General features: G+C 48.5%; 1 protein-coding gene across 1 annotated transcript; it reads right to left on the reverse strand.

The window, feature by feature from the left end:
* Window positions 1–6,145: 6,145 nt before the first annotated feature.
* On the reverse strand, window positions 6,146–15,452 carry LOC144131766 (kelch-like protein 20). Its single transcript, XM_077664463.1, has 3 exons — window positions 15,249–15,452; window positions 14,913–15,156; window positions 6,146–6,302 (listed from the first exon to the last, which is right to left on the reverse strand). Exons 1-2 carry the CDS (start codon window positions 15,403–15,405, stop codon window positions 15,113–15,115), a joined length of 201 nt encoding a protein of 66 aa, XP_077520589.1. The 5' UTR covers window positions 15,406–15,452; the 3' UTR covers window positions 6,146–6,302; window positions 14,913–15,112.
* Between the last annotated feature and the right edge of the window lie 3,530 nt (window positions 15,453–18,982).

Here is an 18,982-nt window from a genome sequence, read left to right on the forward strand (position 1 = left end):
AGGAGCGACCTTAGTTCGTGCGAATCCCGCCACATCGCACATAGCCCTGTAAGGAAGCAATTGCCGCATCGACTTGGCTTCGCGTTTTCTCGACAACGCCAAGGGCCCACCGTTATGCTCTACTCATTGTTTTTCTAGTGGCATATATTTATATTTAAATGCTGACGCCTCACATAAGGATATGGTGTAGAGGATTCTCAAAAAAAATGGACTGCCTGCGTGGAGAAGGATTGTCGTAGTTTAATTTCTGCCTCCTTTATCACTTGCATTATTGAGCGCTCACTTTTACGGGAGCTGTCCACTTCTGTCCCAAAGAATGATAATGGGTGTTGATCTAGATTCACAACCAGTGGAAAAAAAAAATTGACACTCTGGTTTGTGCATGGCCAGTTCTTCAACTAGATTACATTAAAAACAGGTAAACCAAACTAGCTAGCCAATACACTGCAAAAGTATTCAACGAAGGAACTGCTACGTATAGGCACAGCGGCAAAGCCCCCAATCTTCGCGTCGTGCCATATCTCCGTATTCTCGTCACTTATCAACGCGCCGCAGCTAGTGCCACCTTCTCAGCAGCAACCAAAACTCAATCCTAAATAAACCTGATTTCCTTTTTGGTTCTGATTTCGCAAAATGCCCTAACATGTCAGAAACGATAGATGCTTACTTGCGGACAACTGGAGACAAAGGTACGCAAGGCCTCTGGGGCTATGAGCAAGTTGTCTATTCCAGCGTCAGGGGCACTTGCAATGAGACTCTTCAACTGCGCCTGGCTGGAGACGCGAAGCCTTTCCCAACCTTCCGGTAGCGTCTCTAGTCTGAGCTCGTATTGGAGGACGAGATTGTCTGCCGACCGGTACCAGTTGCCCAAGTTCACGACGTAGTCACTTTTGTGCCCAGTCACCATTGCGTGAGCATCGGTGAGGAACTCTGGGCGGCAAAAGCGGACGGCGGGCAAGAGTCGAAGGCGCAGAGGTTGTCCAGGCCACCCAGTTCGTGCATCATATTGCGATCTGCAGTGGATAAGAGAAAAAAAATGATGGTCCTTTTGCGTTTTTCGGCGAGACGCGAATTAGCTAGGTGCCCTAGAAGTTCGGTTTTCACTTCGGCTCTGCCGTTCAGATTCACTGTTCACGAATGGAAGTTGCTGAGTTAGCAATAATGGGATAATGTCCATACAGTTAAAACACGATTTAACGAAGTTGAGGGGAGCCGTGAACTATTTCGTTAAATCGAGAACTTCGTTAAATTGAATGAGGCATTTCTTGGGCACATAATTCAGTACATTCGATTATAGTAAAACCTCGTTAAAACGTACCCGCTTTAACAGTACTTTCGTTTTAAAAGTAGTAAAGTCAAGTCCCCGACTGAGCACCCATTGAACATAATGCATTTTGCATCCGCATAAACCGTACCAGCTTATCGCGGTCGTATCGGTTAGCACGTACCATTTTCATTTTTCCTCGCACTCGCGCGTGCCGAATTCACGCCGGTAGCACCGACCCAATGACGGTTCGGCTAGCGGCGCAACAATCTTCCCTAAATACCGCCGACGGGACGGCAAGCCACACAGCTAATGACAAATTGGCGCCAAAGTTGGTAATCATACAACTAGCGCAATCTTTGGGGGTCCGTATGGTCATCGTCATGACCCCCCGCGCTACTTTCGAGTGGGTAGCGCCAACACCACGACCGGCGCCGCTAGCGCATATGAAAAGAAACAACAAAAATTCTTACTCGACAAGAAAGGCCCGAGGGGACTACAAGTTTATTTTCCGCCAAAGAAGTCAGTAATCTTTGCCTGCGTGCGCTTTGTGAGCAACGGCCGCACCGATTTCTCGTAGGTCTGAAGTGCGTCCAGCGCGTCTTCCGTCCCCTCGTGTGAGCCGGCAAAATGTCGCAGCAGATCGAGAGCATCCATCACCTGACCTGGTGTCGGCACGGGAGCTTCGGCACCTGCAGAGTCGTCGGCAGCGTCTTCAGCCGTCACTCCCTCCACGCTTCCTTCAAGCCGCAACATATCGGCATCAGTCAAAACTTCCGTTGTGACTGCGTTTGCGTCGGCGTTCACGTAGTCTGAGAAACTTATGCCTGTGGGCACTTCATCCACTGAGCGAAGGTGTTCCCAGGCATCTTCATCCTCGTGCACGGCGCTCGCGCAGTCCGGACCAGCTTCGGCAGTTTCAGGGCCTAGTGTACCGAAACCGGCAGTCCTGAAGCAGTTGACAATTATCGACGGCCTCAATGCTCTCCAAGCCGCCGCCACCATCTCAACCGCCATAAAAATACCTATTTTCGTCTCGCGCTTCAGTTCCAGGTTGAGGAGAACTCTGTCGACGACTCGACGCTTGTATGCGCACTTCACGCTATTAATTATCCCTTGATCCAAGGGCTGAACCACGGACGTTGCGTTTGGGGGGAAGTAGCGGAGCTCCACGCTGGTCAGCTGGACCTCTGCAACGTAGTGGGCCGTGCAGTTATCCAGCAACAGGCACACTTTCCTTTTCTGGCGACACATGTCGCTGTCAAATTCCTTCAGCCATGTAGCGAAAATGGCACGCGACATCCACGCCTTTGAATTGGCAACGTACTTCACAGGAAGCTTTTTGGTGCCTTTAAAACAGCACGGCCTCTCACTCTTTCCGATGACAAGCGGGTCTCGTTTGTCGGTGCCGTCCATGTTGACGCACAGCAAAAGAGTCAGCCTTTGTTTGCTGTGTTTGCCGCCGTGGCACCCCTGCCCCTTCAGGGCGAGTGTTTTTTTAGGCAGCATTTGGTAGAATAGACCGCTCGCGTCGGCGTTGTAGACGTCGCTGGGGGCATATTTTCCCAGAATGTCGGGCACGTTTTCAGACTGCCAGTCGCCGACTACAGCCATGCTTACGCAGCTCGCTTCACCGCTAAGCACTTTCCCGACGATGCCGTGTCGTTCTTTGAAGCGCGACAGCCAGCCGGGACTTGCCTTGAACTCGTTGTCGCCCAGCAAGCACGCGAAAGAGCGAGCTTTTTGTTGGAGCAGGTCTCCACTCACGGGAATACTATTCTTCGCCCGCAAATCCATAAACCAGGCGAAGAGGGCCTCTTCCATTTTGCTTTGAGGAGTGGTCTTCAGCGTTTTTTTGCGCGAGAGATTCCCCGACGAAGTGGCGCGGAGGATGTCATCTTTCCCTTTCAATATTGTGGAGAGAGTACTCGCTGGAATGCCATGTGATGCAGCCACGTCACATTTCTTCTGTCCACTTGTCACAGCACGAATTATGTCCGCTTTCTCGTCCAGGGTAAGCCTTTTTCGTTTCTTGCAGGGCTCCATCTCAGGAGGGTTAGCGGCGCGCTTGCTCGCACACACCACGTCCGCGTTCACGATAGCAAGGCTAGACTGATGGAGGCCTAACAAGCTGAGCTTGACGAAGACGTGCGTTCAAAGGCACGGGGAAATCCGCACAAGAGCGAACACAGAGCACAACACACAAACACGCACAAAAAAAACACGCGAACTGCAACAGCGCCATCTATGAAATGTGGCACGAAACTTTTATACTGCTGGCGCCATCTCGTGAACTCGACTCAAAATTAAAACTCGTTTTGCGCCGCGCAGTTTGAAAAAAGCGACGGGATGAAGATGCTCCGCGCTGTTACCGCTGACTCGCAATCAATAGATTTTGGGGTGCTGTCTACAAAATAGAACAAAAATTAACACTTTTCACCTTTATTTGTCGAAAAAAGGTTCGTTAAATCGGGACAGATCACGGAATCGGTTTCGTTATTTCGGGTTAGTCAAAGCATTGAACCCTATGGGCGTCTGAGGGGGAATTAGGATACCTTCGTTAAATCGAGATTTTCGTTAAATTGGGTTTCGTTAAATCGAGTTTTGACTGTATATGCAATGCAGCGAGCGATGAAAAGAAAAATGATAGAGTTAATGACATCCTAGTCGAAATCAAGAGCAAAAAATGAGCTTGTGTAGGGCATGTAACGCGAAGGGAAGATAAGCGCTGGTCATTAAAGGCAGCGGACTGGTTACAAAGAGAAGGCAAGCGATGCAGGGATCGGAAGAAAGTTAGGTAGGCAGATGAGATAAAGAAGTCTGCAGGGATACGTTCGCCGCAGCTGCCAAAGGATAGGTTAATTTGAGAGACATGGGAGAGGCCTTTGCCCTGCAGTGGGTGGAGTGAGGCTGATGTTGATCATGATGCAGCATTTGCATAATCCCGTGTAGCCACTTCTTCCCTATGCGCCCTGTGCCGCGTCACTTTGCGTCGCAGCCAGAAAATCCGCGTTCAAGAAATTGCGCGGCGCTTTCAAAATTATGGCATTCAAGTTTTACCGACATGGAGGTTCTGCAGCTAAGGCACCAAAAAAGACAGGAGTGCTGTGAAAGCCAGTGCCCAGTGAATAGTCAGAAAACCACACATAATATAGGTGGGAGGCCGGTTAATATTGGGATCCGAATCGAGATTGGTACGCCACAGTGAGCTTCTAGCCATCAGGAACGCATGCCAGCTACTCATGCTGACCATTCTCCACAAGATGAAGTTATGCTGCCTTCAGTAATTAGTAGGGCTGTGCGAATATTGAAATTTTCGAATACGAATCGAATACGAATATGAGGAAAAAATGGCTTCGAATATCGAATCTAATATCGAATATCTGTTCAGTGCAAAAAAATTTCAGAAAAAATGAGCAAGCAAACGCTGTTGCCCTTATTTTTTTCAAAATGGTGTATGGTCTTTGCAACCAAATTAAACAAAACAAGACTGCCTCAGTACCATATAAAAAACATGATGTGCACAGAAATGTATACTATTTGATTAGACAGCATAAAAAATCCAAATTATAATGAGGTCATGCAATACAAAATTCATAAAATGACAACACTGGCAACAAAAAAATAACATGATGACTATTAAACCTCATTCATTCGGAGTTCAAGGGACCAGAAGAAATGCCCGGTTAATCCGAAGGCCTCTGTTATTGAATTGCCCCCAACCCCCCCCCCCCCCCCCTGAAAAAAAAATGCTGCCGAAAATGCTGAAGATGCAGTAAGGCCTTATAAGGTGGCTCCATCGCGCTAACACCTGCAAGCCCGTGACGAGCCACCCGTTTTGGAGTGCTGGAAGAACAACACAAATGCAAGCAAGGGGCCGGGAACACACTGCCATCGGAGCGGCGAGGCGGTTTCTAAAAAGGAAAAAGAAATAAGCCGCGCGGAGCGTGGATTGGACTATCGGCGAATGCGTGGGCCGACATTTGAAGTTGCCGAGGGGCAGCGGTGAAGATCAGAAACCGAAACTACGCAGCCAGGCTATTTTTTTGCCCTAGCAAAAGCCCTTCCGATTATTGCCATGCCTGCTTTTACGCCCGCTAAAGAGGTGTGCAAGTTACAACGCAGCATGCAATAGGCGCGATTTAAACAGGATCGCTTGCCCCGTTGTGACTACTCGACGCGCCCCTTCAGGAGGCTCCCGCTGCATTCTGCATGTAGGCTTTCCCGCATAGCGTAGTTTACAAAACGGGATGGCGGAAGTCACGCTCGGAGAGGTATGAAGGCGACAGGACGCATTCTTCTAATGCGGGCATTAAATGTGTAACGTATTACCGAAGGATTAAAAATAACGCGATTTCGCGTTGCGATTGCTCGAAGCGGGCCGTCGGCCATCATGTTCGCAGAACGGGTGATATGTGCGAAAGCCCACTTGGGGAAATCCTCACGAGGTCAAGCCTTGCTGCGTCGGGATGCGGTCGGTCCACGTGATAAACGGCGGAGAAGGAAGCGGATAGGACCTCTGTATTGTTTTCCTGGAACATTTAACTCGATTATCGGCTAATTTGCCCAGATATTGTGGTTTTGCCACGGTCGAATTTATGAAAGTATGCGCAGTATCCGATCTCTGGCGAGTATCCGGGAATGTTCGAACATTCGGAAATTCACGAATATCAATTTTCGAATACGAATAGAACATCACACATATTCGATTCGTATTCCAAATTTCGAATATTCGCACACCCCTAGTAATTAAGAGTTCAGCACTAGCACATCTTCCGGTGCTCACCTTACGCACCATGCACCGAAATCCGGCATTCAGCAGAGTGACGCAGAGGAGGTCGACACGATCGAGAGACAAATCTCTCGGCAGTAGTGGTCGCATACTGCCCGTGATCTTCAAGTTCAAGGCCTCTTGGCAGGTGCAGAGAGGAGGACGGCTGAGATGCACCATTGCCACGGCTTGGGGAACTTATGAGTATGTCGTCTTTGAGGCCGCCGAACTTATCCAGGCCACCCAGTTCGTGCATCATCTTGAAGTCTGCAGTGGGTAAGACAAAAAAAAATGGTCGGCTTGCGTAGTTAGGCGAGATGCCAAATATGTGCACCATCAGTTGGGAACCGTTGGTAGCTAGACCCGGTATTAAGCATCCGCTGATTATTCTACGTGGCATCGCTCATCCGCAGCTTTTGCCGCAGTGTGGATGTAGTTGATGTCGTCGTAAACTCAAATAAACAAGGCACTTGAAGGTTATGTGGACATAATGGGCTGAAAGGTGATTGCAGAGAAGTGCGTTTTCTAGTTTTGTAAACAGCAGTAAAGCTACATATATTAAAAACAACAATGGGATAGCTCATACTTGTAACCAGAAAAGGCCACCATTGTATCGTGCGTCTAAAGGGAATAGGCACACATTGCAGCAAGGTGCTGTGCCGACGAAGAAAAAAGCCCCTCGGCAGTTTATTCCTCTCCTTTTAACCTTTTAAACGCCGCACTATGAAGCAATAGTTCAAAAACTGAAATTGATGTTGATAATTTGCATTGGCCTTCTAAATTAACTATGAAAAAAAATACAGCCGCATTCATAAAGACTTAGTAGGTTTTTTTGCATGTTCCATTTTTGGAACATTGGCGTTTCCCATATGAAAAACACAAAATTTGTCTAGAACAACTTTTATTGGCTGCTATATGGGTATTGCTTACTCATGTTAACAGAAGAATAAATATTAGAGTCATACAAGGCCTTTCAAAAGTATAAATGTTTATAACAAAGCTTGCGAAAATTTCTTTTTTCCATCCTACTTGCTGTAGGTCGGTGAACCCTTTACAAGCCATGGTATGCTGCAAAGCACTTCGTGTGCAGGCGCTTTTTGCACTGCTGACACTGGTTCGTGGTATTTTTCTTGCACTCTGCACACCTGCCCTGGGTTACTGAGATGATGTAGTGGCCATCAGTTTTTCTATCCTCCCGTCTCGGATGAACCCGAGGTCCAGGCCGCACAGTGATTATCTGCTTGAGGTGCAGCAAAGACATGACGACGTCCCGCCGAAATGCTATGTGCGTCATGGCGGCATCAGTTCCTTTGTGAAGCTCGCAGTGAAGGAGCCATCCTGCGACGACAGCCATGTTCAGACCATTGCTGAAAAGCTTCCACCACCATTTTTTGCTTCGAAGTCTTGGGCGATAACTTCCGAGGAGGCGGTCGAGAACATCTACTCCCCCCATGCCCTCATTGTATTTCTTGATCAAATATGGTTGAGGAATGTCTACCTTTTTTTTCGCGCGTCGTGAGAAGCGTTTTGCCGTTCCAAGAGGCTCATGGCCGAGGTGGTTTGAAGAAACTGTGACGACTGCGTTGTCGTTCCACCTGCATGTGTAGACCACCCCGTCACACTTGTAGTAGAAAGAACCTCTTTCCTCTCTTCCCACGTCTTTCAAGCTCTTCAGTGGACAACCACCGGTTCTTGTATCTCGTACAGTCCTCGTCGCTCGAATCCCCTGGTCAGCCAGTTTTGTCAGGAGACCGTGCGAAGTGAAAAAGTTGTCAAAGTACACTTCGTGCTGTTCAGGAGCGGGCAGGACCGATGCCATATTGCTAACAACCCTCAGCCCGAGAGGTGCCTTCTCGTCCTTCTCGTTTCTCCCGCAATATATTTCCATTGCATAGGGGTACCCATTCGAAGAGCACATCATCCATATCTTATACCCAAATCGAAAAGGTTTAGCGCGAATGAACATTTTGCACGAGTGGTGGCCATAATAGGGCACCATTGACTCGTCAATGCTGAGGCTTTCGTGGAACACTCCAAACTGGAGGAAACATTTGGAGATTTCGTCGTAAAACGGCTGAATCTTGCCCATCTTCTCGCCTGCTTTCAACTGATTGTTGTCCACTACATGAAAAAACCTTTTCAGCTGCCGGAACCTATTGCGGGCCATCACTGTCGCGACTAAAGGCACACGAAGGTCTTCAGCGGTGCTCCAATACGAGTCCTCAGATGGAACGGAGTGATATCCGCTGAAAAGTAAGAGACCGAAAAACTGACCTATGTCCGCTCCTGTGACGTCCACCTCCTCCCCCTTTTGAAGTGCGTACCTTGCAGTCAGTTCAGCCAGTGAACCAAGATATTCTGGAGAAATAATTTTGCTGAACAGCATAAATGGGCTCATGTCCGCTAGCTCAGGAAATGCCTCTAGCAACAACAGAGGGTCCTCTCTGGGAAGTGTTTTGTCAAACGTAGCACGGTCACCCCATACTGCGCTAAGGGAGCGCTTTGGAGTTTTTGTTTTTCCAGCCTTGTTTGCAGACTTGCGCCCTTTTCCAGCAGTCGACTGGCTCCGCGCTGGTTTCTTTCGTCGTGGCTCAGGATTCGAACATGCAGTAGGCGAATCAACTTCTTCATCACAGCACTGCATAACTTCAACGTGCCCGCAAACATCATCGGGAACAACTTCAGAAAAGTCATTTTCATTCACGTGCTCCTCATCAGTAATATTGCCATCTTCATCAGGCGGCAATTGGCATATAGACGCACCTTCGCGTTCGTCATCGGGAAGGCTGAAGAAAAGGTCAATTGCGGCCTCCAGTGTGAGGAAGCGTTGTGCCATGACCTACAAAGAGAGTTATTGCGTTCAGAAGTAAAGTACTACAATATAAAACCAGCCGCGAAGTCGTTTTCTACTTACATTCACGACGATTGAAGCAGCTATGCGGTGCAGTTGTAGGCTGCTCCATCCACGTGCCACGCAAAAGCGCAGTCAAAATAATGCCAAGGGAAGATAGTCTTCAAGTTTGTGCAAAACGACACCTAGAGGGCACCATCAACATGCCGAAAAAGAAGAAAAACACGGCGAAATGCATGCGCGAGTCTACGCTACTTTTGACACCGTAAAACGCCAATGTTCCAAAAATGGAACATTCGCATAAATCTCTAAAAACTGAAAACTAGAGTGTCTTTATCATGTTTTATATTTTTTCACAGTAATACCTAACTATATGGCGATATTTTGGTTCTGGTTTGCTCATTGCAACATTACATTTTTCCTGCGAAATAATTCAACAAACGTATAGCGCTGAAGGAACGCAAAATATGCTTGTTTGTGAGCATTTATCCAAAGCTTCTAAATAGGCTGATAATAAAAATTAAAATTGCTATGTTCTCTACAAGTATCAGTGAGTATGCGAAAACAAAAAGAAAAAGCTGCGATAGATGGGGAAGGAAATAAAAAATCAAGTATCGTATGTTCCACTTTTGGAACATTGGCAAGTAAAAGGTTAAAAGGCCACGAAACGAAAGAGGGGAAGGGGAACGAGGGAGGGAAAGATGCGGCCCGCCGTTCTCGGGCTGATAAGCTGCTATCTGATACATCTTCTCTTCTGTATAAAAAACAAAAAACAAAAAGACAAACTACGATATTTGGCGGAAAGTGCAGTCATAGTGAAGTCGTCGAGGTTCCGCACGTTGCCTGGCTGATTTCCGCGGACCTGACGAGGTGAGATCGTTTTCATGCGTAGCGGCTTTTGGATCTTCGATGTTCTGTCTGTGCCGTGGAGATTGTTCTTGCGAGATGTCGACGTCCCGGCCTGTCTCCTGAGCCGCGTGCGTCGGATGCACCATGTTTTGTCGGTCTGTATGTGCGTGTCCTCCCGGGCGGTCGTTATCCTGGTCTTTGTCGCTGAGACACTGTTTTCCCAGGCTGTCTCACCTCGCTTAAGTACGGGTCATCCCTGATTTCCTTTTCCAGACGCTCTTTCATTGGCGTGCTTACGATGCTGGAGACGACCTGTACGGCATGGATGTCGCAGTCTGCTTCCGATGAGGCACTCGACGCCTGCGTTGGCACCGGTGCACGTGACATGTCCGCCAGCAGCAAGTCTTTGCCAGGAACGAACTGCAACGTATAATCATATTGTAGCAGCCTAATAAAAAAACGCTGCAATCGCGGAGGCATGTCTGCAATGTTCTTTTGGGAAATTGCAAGCAAGGGCCTATGGTCAGTTTCGATCAGTACCCTGCGGCCATAAACAAAATGATGGAACTTTTCGCATGCGAACACTACCGCAAGCGTTCCCTTTTCAATTTGCGAATAGCGGGTTTCGCTATCTGTTAGGGTCCTTGATGCGTACGACACTGGTCGCCAGTCACTGCCATATCGCTGCAGTAGTGCAGCGCCCAAACCAGTCCCCGAAGCGTCCGCAGTGATCTTGGTTTCCTTTGCTTCATCAAAAAGCGCGAGTAATGGAGGGTTTGTCAGTGCGTCGCAAATTTCTCTCCATTCACGCTGATGCGCCGCCGTCCATTCAAACATGACGTTTTCTTTTAAGAGTGTCCGCAGTAAGACTGTCTTATCACTCAGTGACGGGACGTACTTGCGAAAGTAGTTAACAACGCCCATCATTCTGCGCACTGAATGCCTATCTTGCGGCGCCGGCAGCGAAAGGACGCTTTCAACTAAGTTGCGACCGGGACGAACGCCTTGCTCACCTATTACGTCGCCCAAGAATGCAATTTCTTTCAACCCAAACACGCATTTCTGCCTGTTAAACGTCAAGCCCGCCTGTGCTGCCCGCGTTAGCACGGCATGGAGGCGCTCGTTATGCTGCTTCTCACTGTCACCCCACACTAGAATATCATCAATGTATATGCGGACGCCTTCCAGTCCCTCGAAGATTTCAGTTAGCGTTTTCTGGAAAACTTCGCTCGCTGATGAAATTCCAAAAGGAAGACGCAAAAATCGGTAACGCCCAAATGGTGTCGCAGAAGTACACACCCGCGATGTAGCTTCGTCTAATGGGATTTGATGGAAACCTGCATTTGCGTCTAGCCGGGAAAAAAACTTTGCACCCGACAGCTCTGCCTCAATCTCTTCCCTTGTTGGCATTGGATAGTGCTCACGTTTGATGTTCTTGTTGATTTCCCTTGGATCCATGCAGACACGAAGCGCTCCATCTTTCTTACGCGCTATCACCAAAGGGCTTACCTATTCTGTGGGCTCATCCACCTTTTTGATAATGGCAGCCTTTTCCATGCGCTCCAGTTCTTGTCGAAGAGGGTCCCGGAGGGCCAAAGGTACTCTTCGTGCTGGATGCACTACTGGGACAGCATCCGCCCGCAGGACCATCCGGTACTGCCGTCCAACACACCCCGTACCCTGGAACAAGTCTGGAAAGGCTTTCTCCGGTGCTGTCTCATTCCATTCCACCGAATCCACAGCTTTCGGCACTAGCCCAAACTGCTGACATGTCTGCAGCCCTAGTATGGCCTGCCGACCCTTCTTGACCACGAAGAAGGTCACAACGTGTGCCACACCGTTGAGAACAAGGATCTCTCTATCCACTCCGACATGCTTGATAGCACTGCCGTTGTACGCCTTCAGCACTGCAGTGCTTTTCTGGAGGCTCGCGGTGTTTTTCAAACGACGGTAAAGAGTTACAGGAACTATGTTTGCTTGTGAGCCTGTGTCAACTTTGAATCTAATTTCTTTGCCGCGTATGTTTCCGCTGACCGTCCAGTCTGCACCGGCCCCGTCGCTGATTCCGCACACTCCGATATCTAAAATATCGAACCCGTCCTCCATCTTATCTTCTTTTACTTCATCTACCTGTCTGCTCTGGCGGCGCCTGCAGCATACCGCAAAATGATTCGGCTTCTTGCAAGCATAACATATCTTTCCATACGCCGGGCAGTCGTCTCCTTGCGCATGAGCCCTGTTGCATTGTCGACATCGAAAAGGTTTCCGGTCATGCTCCCGTTTGTGGGCGTAGTCTACTTGTAGGGTGTCATTCGACCAAGCAGCATTTTGCCGCGCCGAGACCTCGGCCGCTTTGCACATCTGCTCCGCCTTCTGTAAGGTTAGGTCCTTTTCTCGTAGCATTTTCTCCCTTATCTTCGGATTGTTAGTGCCGAAAACAACCTGATCTCTTATCATAGATTCTTCCAGCGTGCCGAAATTGCATAGCTTCGCCTGTTTCTTTAACTGCCGCAGATATTGCTCAAAAGGCTCTCCTTCATCCTGCACGCGGAGGCGAAAAACGTGTCTTTCGTAAACTTCGTTTCCTTCATCCACACAGTACGCCTCAAACTTGCGCAGCACTGTCTGGTAGTCTTCCTTGCTCTCACCTGCTTCGAAGGAGAAGTTGTTATAGACGTCGAGAGCCTCTTCACCCGCGGCGCTGAGAAGGATTGCCGTCTTGGCGGCTTCCGATCTGGGCGGTGTAGTGGGCGTAGCCGTGAAGAAAAGCTCCAGTTTTTGCTTGAACGTGTGCCAGTTTCTTCGTAGGTTTCCGGAGAACTGTAGCGGCTCTGGAGGCTTGACAATATCCATATCGGCGGGGCTTCGGCACTTCTGACACCATGTATCGTGCGTCTAAAGGGAATAGGCACACATTGCAGCAAGGTGCTGTGCCGACGAAGAAAAAAGCCCCTCGGCAGTTTATTCCTCTCCTTTTAAAAGGCCACGAAACGAAAGAGGGGAAGGGGAACGAGGGAGGGAAAGATGCGGCCCGCCGTTCTCGGGCTGATAAGCTGCTATCTGATACAACCATATTATGGTCGTGGCTGCAATACTACTACAGAGGAGCACAGCATGCTGTCCTGTAACGGCAGCATACCATTTAGAGCAGGAATTCGTTTTAATCATAAGGGGTATTTGGTTTATGCATACATTATACTATTACAGAGGAGCACAGCACACTGTCTTGTAATGGCAGCACACCATTTAGAGCAGGAATTCGTTTTAAGCATGAAGGGTATTCGGTTTATGCATACATTATACTATTACAGAGGAGCACAGCACACTGTCCTGTAACGGCAGCACACCATGTACAGCAGGATTTCGTTTTAAGCATAAGAGATATTCGGTTTATATATATATATATATATATATATATATATATATATATATATATATATATATATATATATATATATATATATATATATATATATATATACATAGCAGACAAGAGAAGCAACCGCCCCCGTGACCAAGGAGCACAGGGGATCTCTTTTTTTTCTAGTTTTTCATGAATGGGAGAATAACCAAAGCAGAAGAAAAAACCACATGCCGCTGGCGGAATCTGAACCCACGACCTACAAATTTCGCGTCCGGTGCTCTACCACCTGAACTACGGCGACAGCTGTCCTATCTTCTGCTTTCGAGGGTATTTATATGCAGTGTAAGCTATCGGGGGTATTTTTGTGTAGTGTAACCTAACCTTGAGAGTGTTCACCATTGCCACACACATCCATAGCGGCGTACGTAGTACATCCTGCATTACCGCGAGTGCCACGTAGGAATGTCATCGAACTCTGAGGGCGGAAGCCGTGCAAGAACACTTATGCAACCTATGCCATCAAGGCTGCCAGATTCGAGGCTGCAAAACTCGAATCTGGCAGCCTTGATGACATACGTAGCGTAAGAGGGTTCTGGAGGTTAATATATATGTAGGCCGCAGCGATGCTTGATTAGTCTATATGTTCTTTGTTCGATCTCTGACTTTCTCGGGAGGGCATTGACGAACCTGTGCACCAAATGCCTTGTCAGCCCAAACTTTTTGTTTCGCCTAATCTCGCCTAATCTTGAACAGTTATCATTATCAGCTGATATATATTGAACCCGCCGTATGCGACTCGTAGCGCCCCCGGTAGAATCGAGATAAAATGGCTGAGCTTTAACTCAGTTATAGCTAATGTGGCGAGAGAAAGACCGGGCTCCATCACTCCGCCCAGTCAAGGCCCAATGGCTCCGACTGAAGTGAGCGCAACGAGCCGCGTGCCATATACGGCCAATCAAGTGGTGATGTCGCGTGGTATGGTGGAGGGTCGGCGCAGCGTTGAGCAGCGCAGCGGAGCTCGACTCCAGCTGTGGCCAGTCACGTGGTATGACGTCAAGCGTGTGAGGCCTGGCTCAAGGTCAAAGTGAAACCTTGTTCACTTGAAAGTCTCAGCTCAGAGAGAGGAGCTGCCGCTCCATAAGGGCCCCGTCCTTGTTCGCGGCAGCTCTATCTTCTTGTCACAGTGACGTAATTCTGTAGCCGGAATTGGGGAGGACTTGGGGAAGTCTGCGGTTGCCCTAACCAGCGCTGGCACTCAACTTAGGGGCTGAAACTGCGTTACCAAAGGCAAGAGCTCCGTTCCCGTAGGCGTTCTTGCAGTCAGTGACCATTCACCAACTAGCTCAACTCGCTGGTTTACTGTTTTACTCCAGTAGGGGGCTGAGTGAGACGGTCGTTCTCTCACGGGTCGCAAGTCGAGAGAAAACAAATGAAAGAACTGGAACTGAGGCCAAGCCCGAACTTTAAAGTTTAACTGATAGCATAAGGCAATCCCTAAGTAATAACACACCAGTATCCAGCCGTGCGCCGCCATACAGCTACAAAAGGAAGCTAAACAGTTTTTTCCGAAACTTCGTAGTTGAAGAAATTCGTCCTGTCGCGAAGATCGAACCCAGATCCACCTCCTGTCCACGGCAGGCAGTCTACCATCTCAGCTAACCTGAAAGCCTAGCAGATGGCAGGGCCGGTCCGTGTGCATCAACGATTTGAAGGGCTGAGCACGGGTGGTGCTAAGAGTAATTACCCCCTTAGTGTACACTTTGTTTAATGCCAACACTATAATATCAGGGCTAACATTGGGAGACTGGCTTACCTCCAGACGTAGCACACCCGAGAACAGCTTGCTTGCGCGGTCCATGACGTTTGGCGTTACTTCGCTGGTCTTCCACATCGCTGGTCTTCCACGGTGGTCTTCCTACCACGAAGACTATCAAAACTCAAGCCCAGGAATATGCTTGGCGATGTCAGCAAACAGGGATGTCTGGTCAACACCATGCGTTAAGCAGTGGATCATCAGGCTCCAGAAGGTCGTGCATGGGTGTCTGCATCTCTCGGAGCTGCAGGAAACATCATGGTGAGAAAACGCGCTAAATGTCAGCTGGTTGTAATATGACCTCGTTCTCAGCAAAATATCAGTGCGATTCATTACCCAGCTGCTTAGCGGAGGTGCGTGGCCCCGCCATGGCGGCGCGCCACTCGGGCATCAGGTGGTAGCGCATGGCTTCGATTAGCAGCTCCTTGCCCTCCTCGCTCGTGCGGAGCAGTGGCTCCTCACCCACTTTGAATAGCAGGAACTCTCGCCGCATCAGTTGTAGGCGCCAGCGTTGCAGTAGCAGGCATTACAGAAATGGAAGCATCTCAGCACCCATCATCAGCATTATCAGTGTTTACTCACACATAATTTATCCTGCCTTTTTTCAACATCACTCTGTCCAAACTCAAACTTCCACTACAATACGCAACAATTCTGGACAGAATCATTTTAAAACGAGAAATGTTTATGAACGTAATTTTTTCATATAAGATTCCAGTATAACAATCAGTATACCCCCGAACACTCGTCGGCAGTCTTAAATGTTTTTTTTTCCTATTACCGCTTTTGCTATAGGCAAAAGCGTTCCCTTTTGTGTTTCAATGCTAGTCTTCACTGTTCGATGCGATCGATGGAAACGTTAACGTTCTACTGTTACTCATCAGTAAAAGGAACCATGACCTTCAATATTTCTAGAACAGTGTCTTACAGTTTTTCAATCTTGAAAATTTTTGTCCGGGAACGTTGGGCATGTCGGGACATGAGAATCGATTTATAAAGTGCTTGGCAGCCAAAGAGGAACAGACGTGTCCAGTAATCTAACAGACTGCGCAAAGGGAATGCATTTCTGCGAAGCAGGTAAACGGACTTTGCTGTACAAAGCTCAATCACTTATGATAAGGTCAGCCAATAGAACTTGATTTTATCAAGTAGACTCCATTCAAGTAGCACACCATTTAGAGCAGGAACTCGTTTTAAGCATAAGGGGTATTCGGTTTATGCACTGCAAACCAGTTTTAAACCAAATGGATCGCAGGTGTATTTGCTCAAATGCTTAGCATCTGACCACTTCATCAGTGGCGCTGTGTCTACACAAAACCCAAACCGAGTAAATTAGTACCACTGAAAGCGGATTATCAGCTACATTTCCTGATTTTTGCTGGGTTGTCTCATTTTCCCAGAAAACAAATTTACGTCTCCATAAATCTGAGGAGCGACCTTAGTTCGTGCGAATCCCGCCACATCGCACATAGCCCTGTAAGGAAGCAATTGCCGCATCGACTTGGCTTCGCGTTTTCTCGACAACGCCAAGGGCCCACCGTTATGCTCTACTCATTGTTTTTCTAGTGGCATATATTTATATTTAAATGCTGACGCCTCACATAAGGATATGGTGTAGAGGATTCTCAACAAAAATGGACTGCCTGCGTGGAGAAGGATTGTCGTAGTTTAATTTCTGGCTCCTTTATCACTTGCATTATTGAGCGCTCACTTTTACGGGAGCTGTCCACTTCTGTCCCAAAGAATGATAATGGGTGTTGATCTAGATTCACAACCAGTGGAAAAAAACAATTGACACTCTGGTTTGTGCATGGCCAGTTCTTCAACTAGATTACATTAAAAAGAGGTAAACCAAACTAGCTAGTCAATACACTGCAAAAGTATGCAACGAAGGAACTGCTACGTATAGGCACAGCGGCAAAGCCCCCAATCTTCGCGTCGTGCCATATCTCCGTATTCTCGTCACTTATCAACGCGCCGCAGCTAGTGCCACCTTCTCAGCAGCAACCAAAACTCAATCCTAAATAAACCTGATTTCCTTTTTGGTTCTGATTTCGCAAAATGCCCAAACATGTCAGAAACGATAGATGCTTACTTGCGGACAACTAGAGACAAAGGTACGCAAGGCCTCTGGGGCTATGAGCAAGTTGTCTATTCCAGCGTCAGGGGCACTTGCAATGAGACTCTTCAACTGCGCCTGGCTGGAGACGCGAAGCCTTTCCCAACCTTCCGGTAGCGTCTCTAGTCTGAGCTCGTATTGGAGGACGAGATTGTCTGCCGACCGGTACCAGTTGCCCAAGTTCACGACGTAGTCACTTTTGTGCCCAGTCACCATTGCGTGAGCATCGGTGAGAGGCGGACGGCGGGCAAGAGTCGAAGGCGCAGAGGTTGTCCAGGCCACCCAGTTCATGCATCATATTGCGGTCTGCAGTGGATAAGAGAAAAAAATGATGGTCCTTTTGCGTTTTTCGGCGAGACGCGAATTAGCTAGGTGCCCTAGAAGTTCGGTTTTCACTTCGGCTCTGCCGTTCAGATTCACTGTTCACGAATGGAAGTTGCTGAGTTAGCAATAATGCGATAATGTCCATACAGTTAAAACACGATTTAACGAAGTTGAGGGGAGCCGTGAACTATTTCGTTAAATCGAGAACTTCGTTAAATTGAATGAGGCATTTCTTGGGCACATAATTCAGTACATTCGATTATAGTAAAACCTCGTTAAAACGTACCCGCTTTAACAGTACTTTCGTTTTAAAAGTAGTAAAGTCAAATCCCCGACTGAGCACCCATTGAACATAATGCATTTTGCATCCGCATAAACCGTACCAGCTTATCGCGGTTGTATCGGTTAGCACGTACCATTTTCATTTTTCCTCGCACTCGCGCGTGCCGAATTCACGCCGGTAGCAACGACCCAATCACGGTTCGGCTAGCGGCGCAACAATCTTCCCTAAATACCGCCGACGGGACGGCAAGCCACACAGCTAATGACAAATTGGCGCCAAAGTTGGTAATCATACAACTAGCGCAATCTTTGGGGGTCCGTATGGTCATCGTCATGACCCCCCGCGCTACTTTCGAGTGGGTAGCGCCAACACCACGACCGGCGCCGCTAGCGCATATGAAAAGAAACAACAAAAATTCTTACTCGACAAGAAAGGCCCGAGGAGACTACAAATTTATTTTCCGCCAAAGAAGTCAGTGATCTTTGCCTGCGTGCGCTTTGTGAGCAACGGCCGCACCGATTTCTCGTAGGTCTGAAGTGCGTCCAGCGCGTCTTCCGTCCCCTCGTGTGCGCCGGCAAAATGTCGCAGCAGATCTAGAGCATCCATCACCTGACCTGGTGTCGGCACGGGAGCTTCGGCACCTGCAGGGTCGTCGGCAGCGTCTTCAGCCGTCACTCCCTCCACGCTTCCTACAAGCCGCAACATATCGGCATCAGTCAAAACTTCCGTTGTGACTGCGTTTGCGTCGGCGTTCACGTAGTCTGAGAAACTTATGCCTGTGGGCACTTCATCCACTGAGCGAAGGTGTTCCCAGGCATCTTCATCCTCGTGCACGGCGCTCGCGCAGTCCGGACCAGCTTCGGCAGTTTCAGGGCCTAGTGTACCGAAACCGGCAGTCCTGAAGCAGTTGACAATTATCGACGGCCTCAATGCTCTCCAAGCCGCCGCCACCATCTCAACCGCCATAAAAATATCTATTTTCGTCTCGCGCTTCAGCTCCAGGTTGAGGAGAACTCTGTCGACGACTCGACGCTTGTATGCGCACTTCACGCTATTAATTATCCCTTGATCCAAGGGCTGAACCACGGACGTTGCGTTTGGGGGGAAGTAGCGGAGCTCCACGCTGGTCAGCTGGACCTCTGCAACGTAGTGGGCCGTGCAGTTATCCAGCAACAGGCACACTTTCCTTTTCTGGCGACACATGTCGCTGTCAAATTCCTTCAGCCATGTAGCGAAAATGGCACGCGACATCCACGCCTTTGAATTGGCAACGTACTTCACAGGAAGCTTTTTGGTGCCTTTAAAACAGCACGGCCTCTCACTCTTTCCGATGACAAGCGGGTC

The sequence above is a fragment of the Amblyomma americanum genome, chromosome 1 (genome assembly GCF_052857255.1).
Source record: "Amblyomma americanum isolate KBUSLIRL-KWMA chromosome 1, ASM5285725v1, whole genome shotgun sequence".
NCBI classification, from domain to species: Eukaryota; Metazoa; Arthropoda; class Arachnida; order Ixodida; family Ixodidae; genus Amblyomma; species Amblyomma americanum.

Excerpts from the sequence above, each read along its gene's own strand:
- LOC144131766 (XM_077664463.1), bottom strand. The coding sequence starts at position 15,405 with ATGCGGCGAGAGTTCCTGCTATTCAAAGTGGGTGAGGAGCCACTGCTC. Across the intron at positions 15,157-15,248 it reads CACCTCCGCTAAGCAGCTGG|CTCCGAGAGATGCAGACACC; the intron begins GTAATGAATCGC and ends TGTTTCCTGCAG.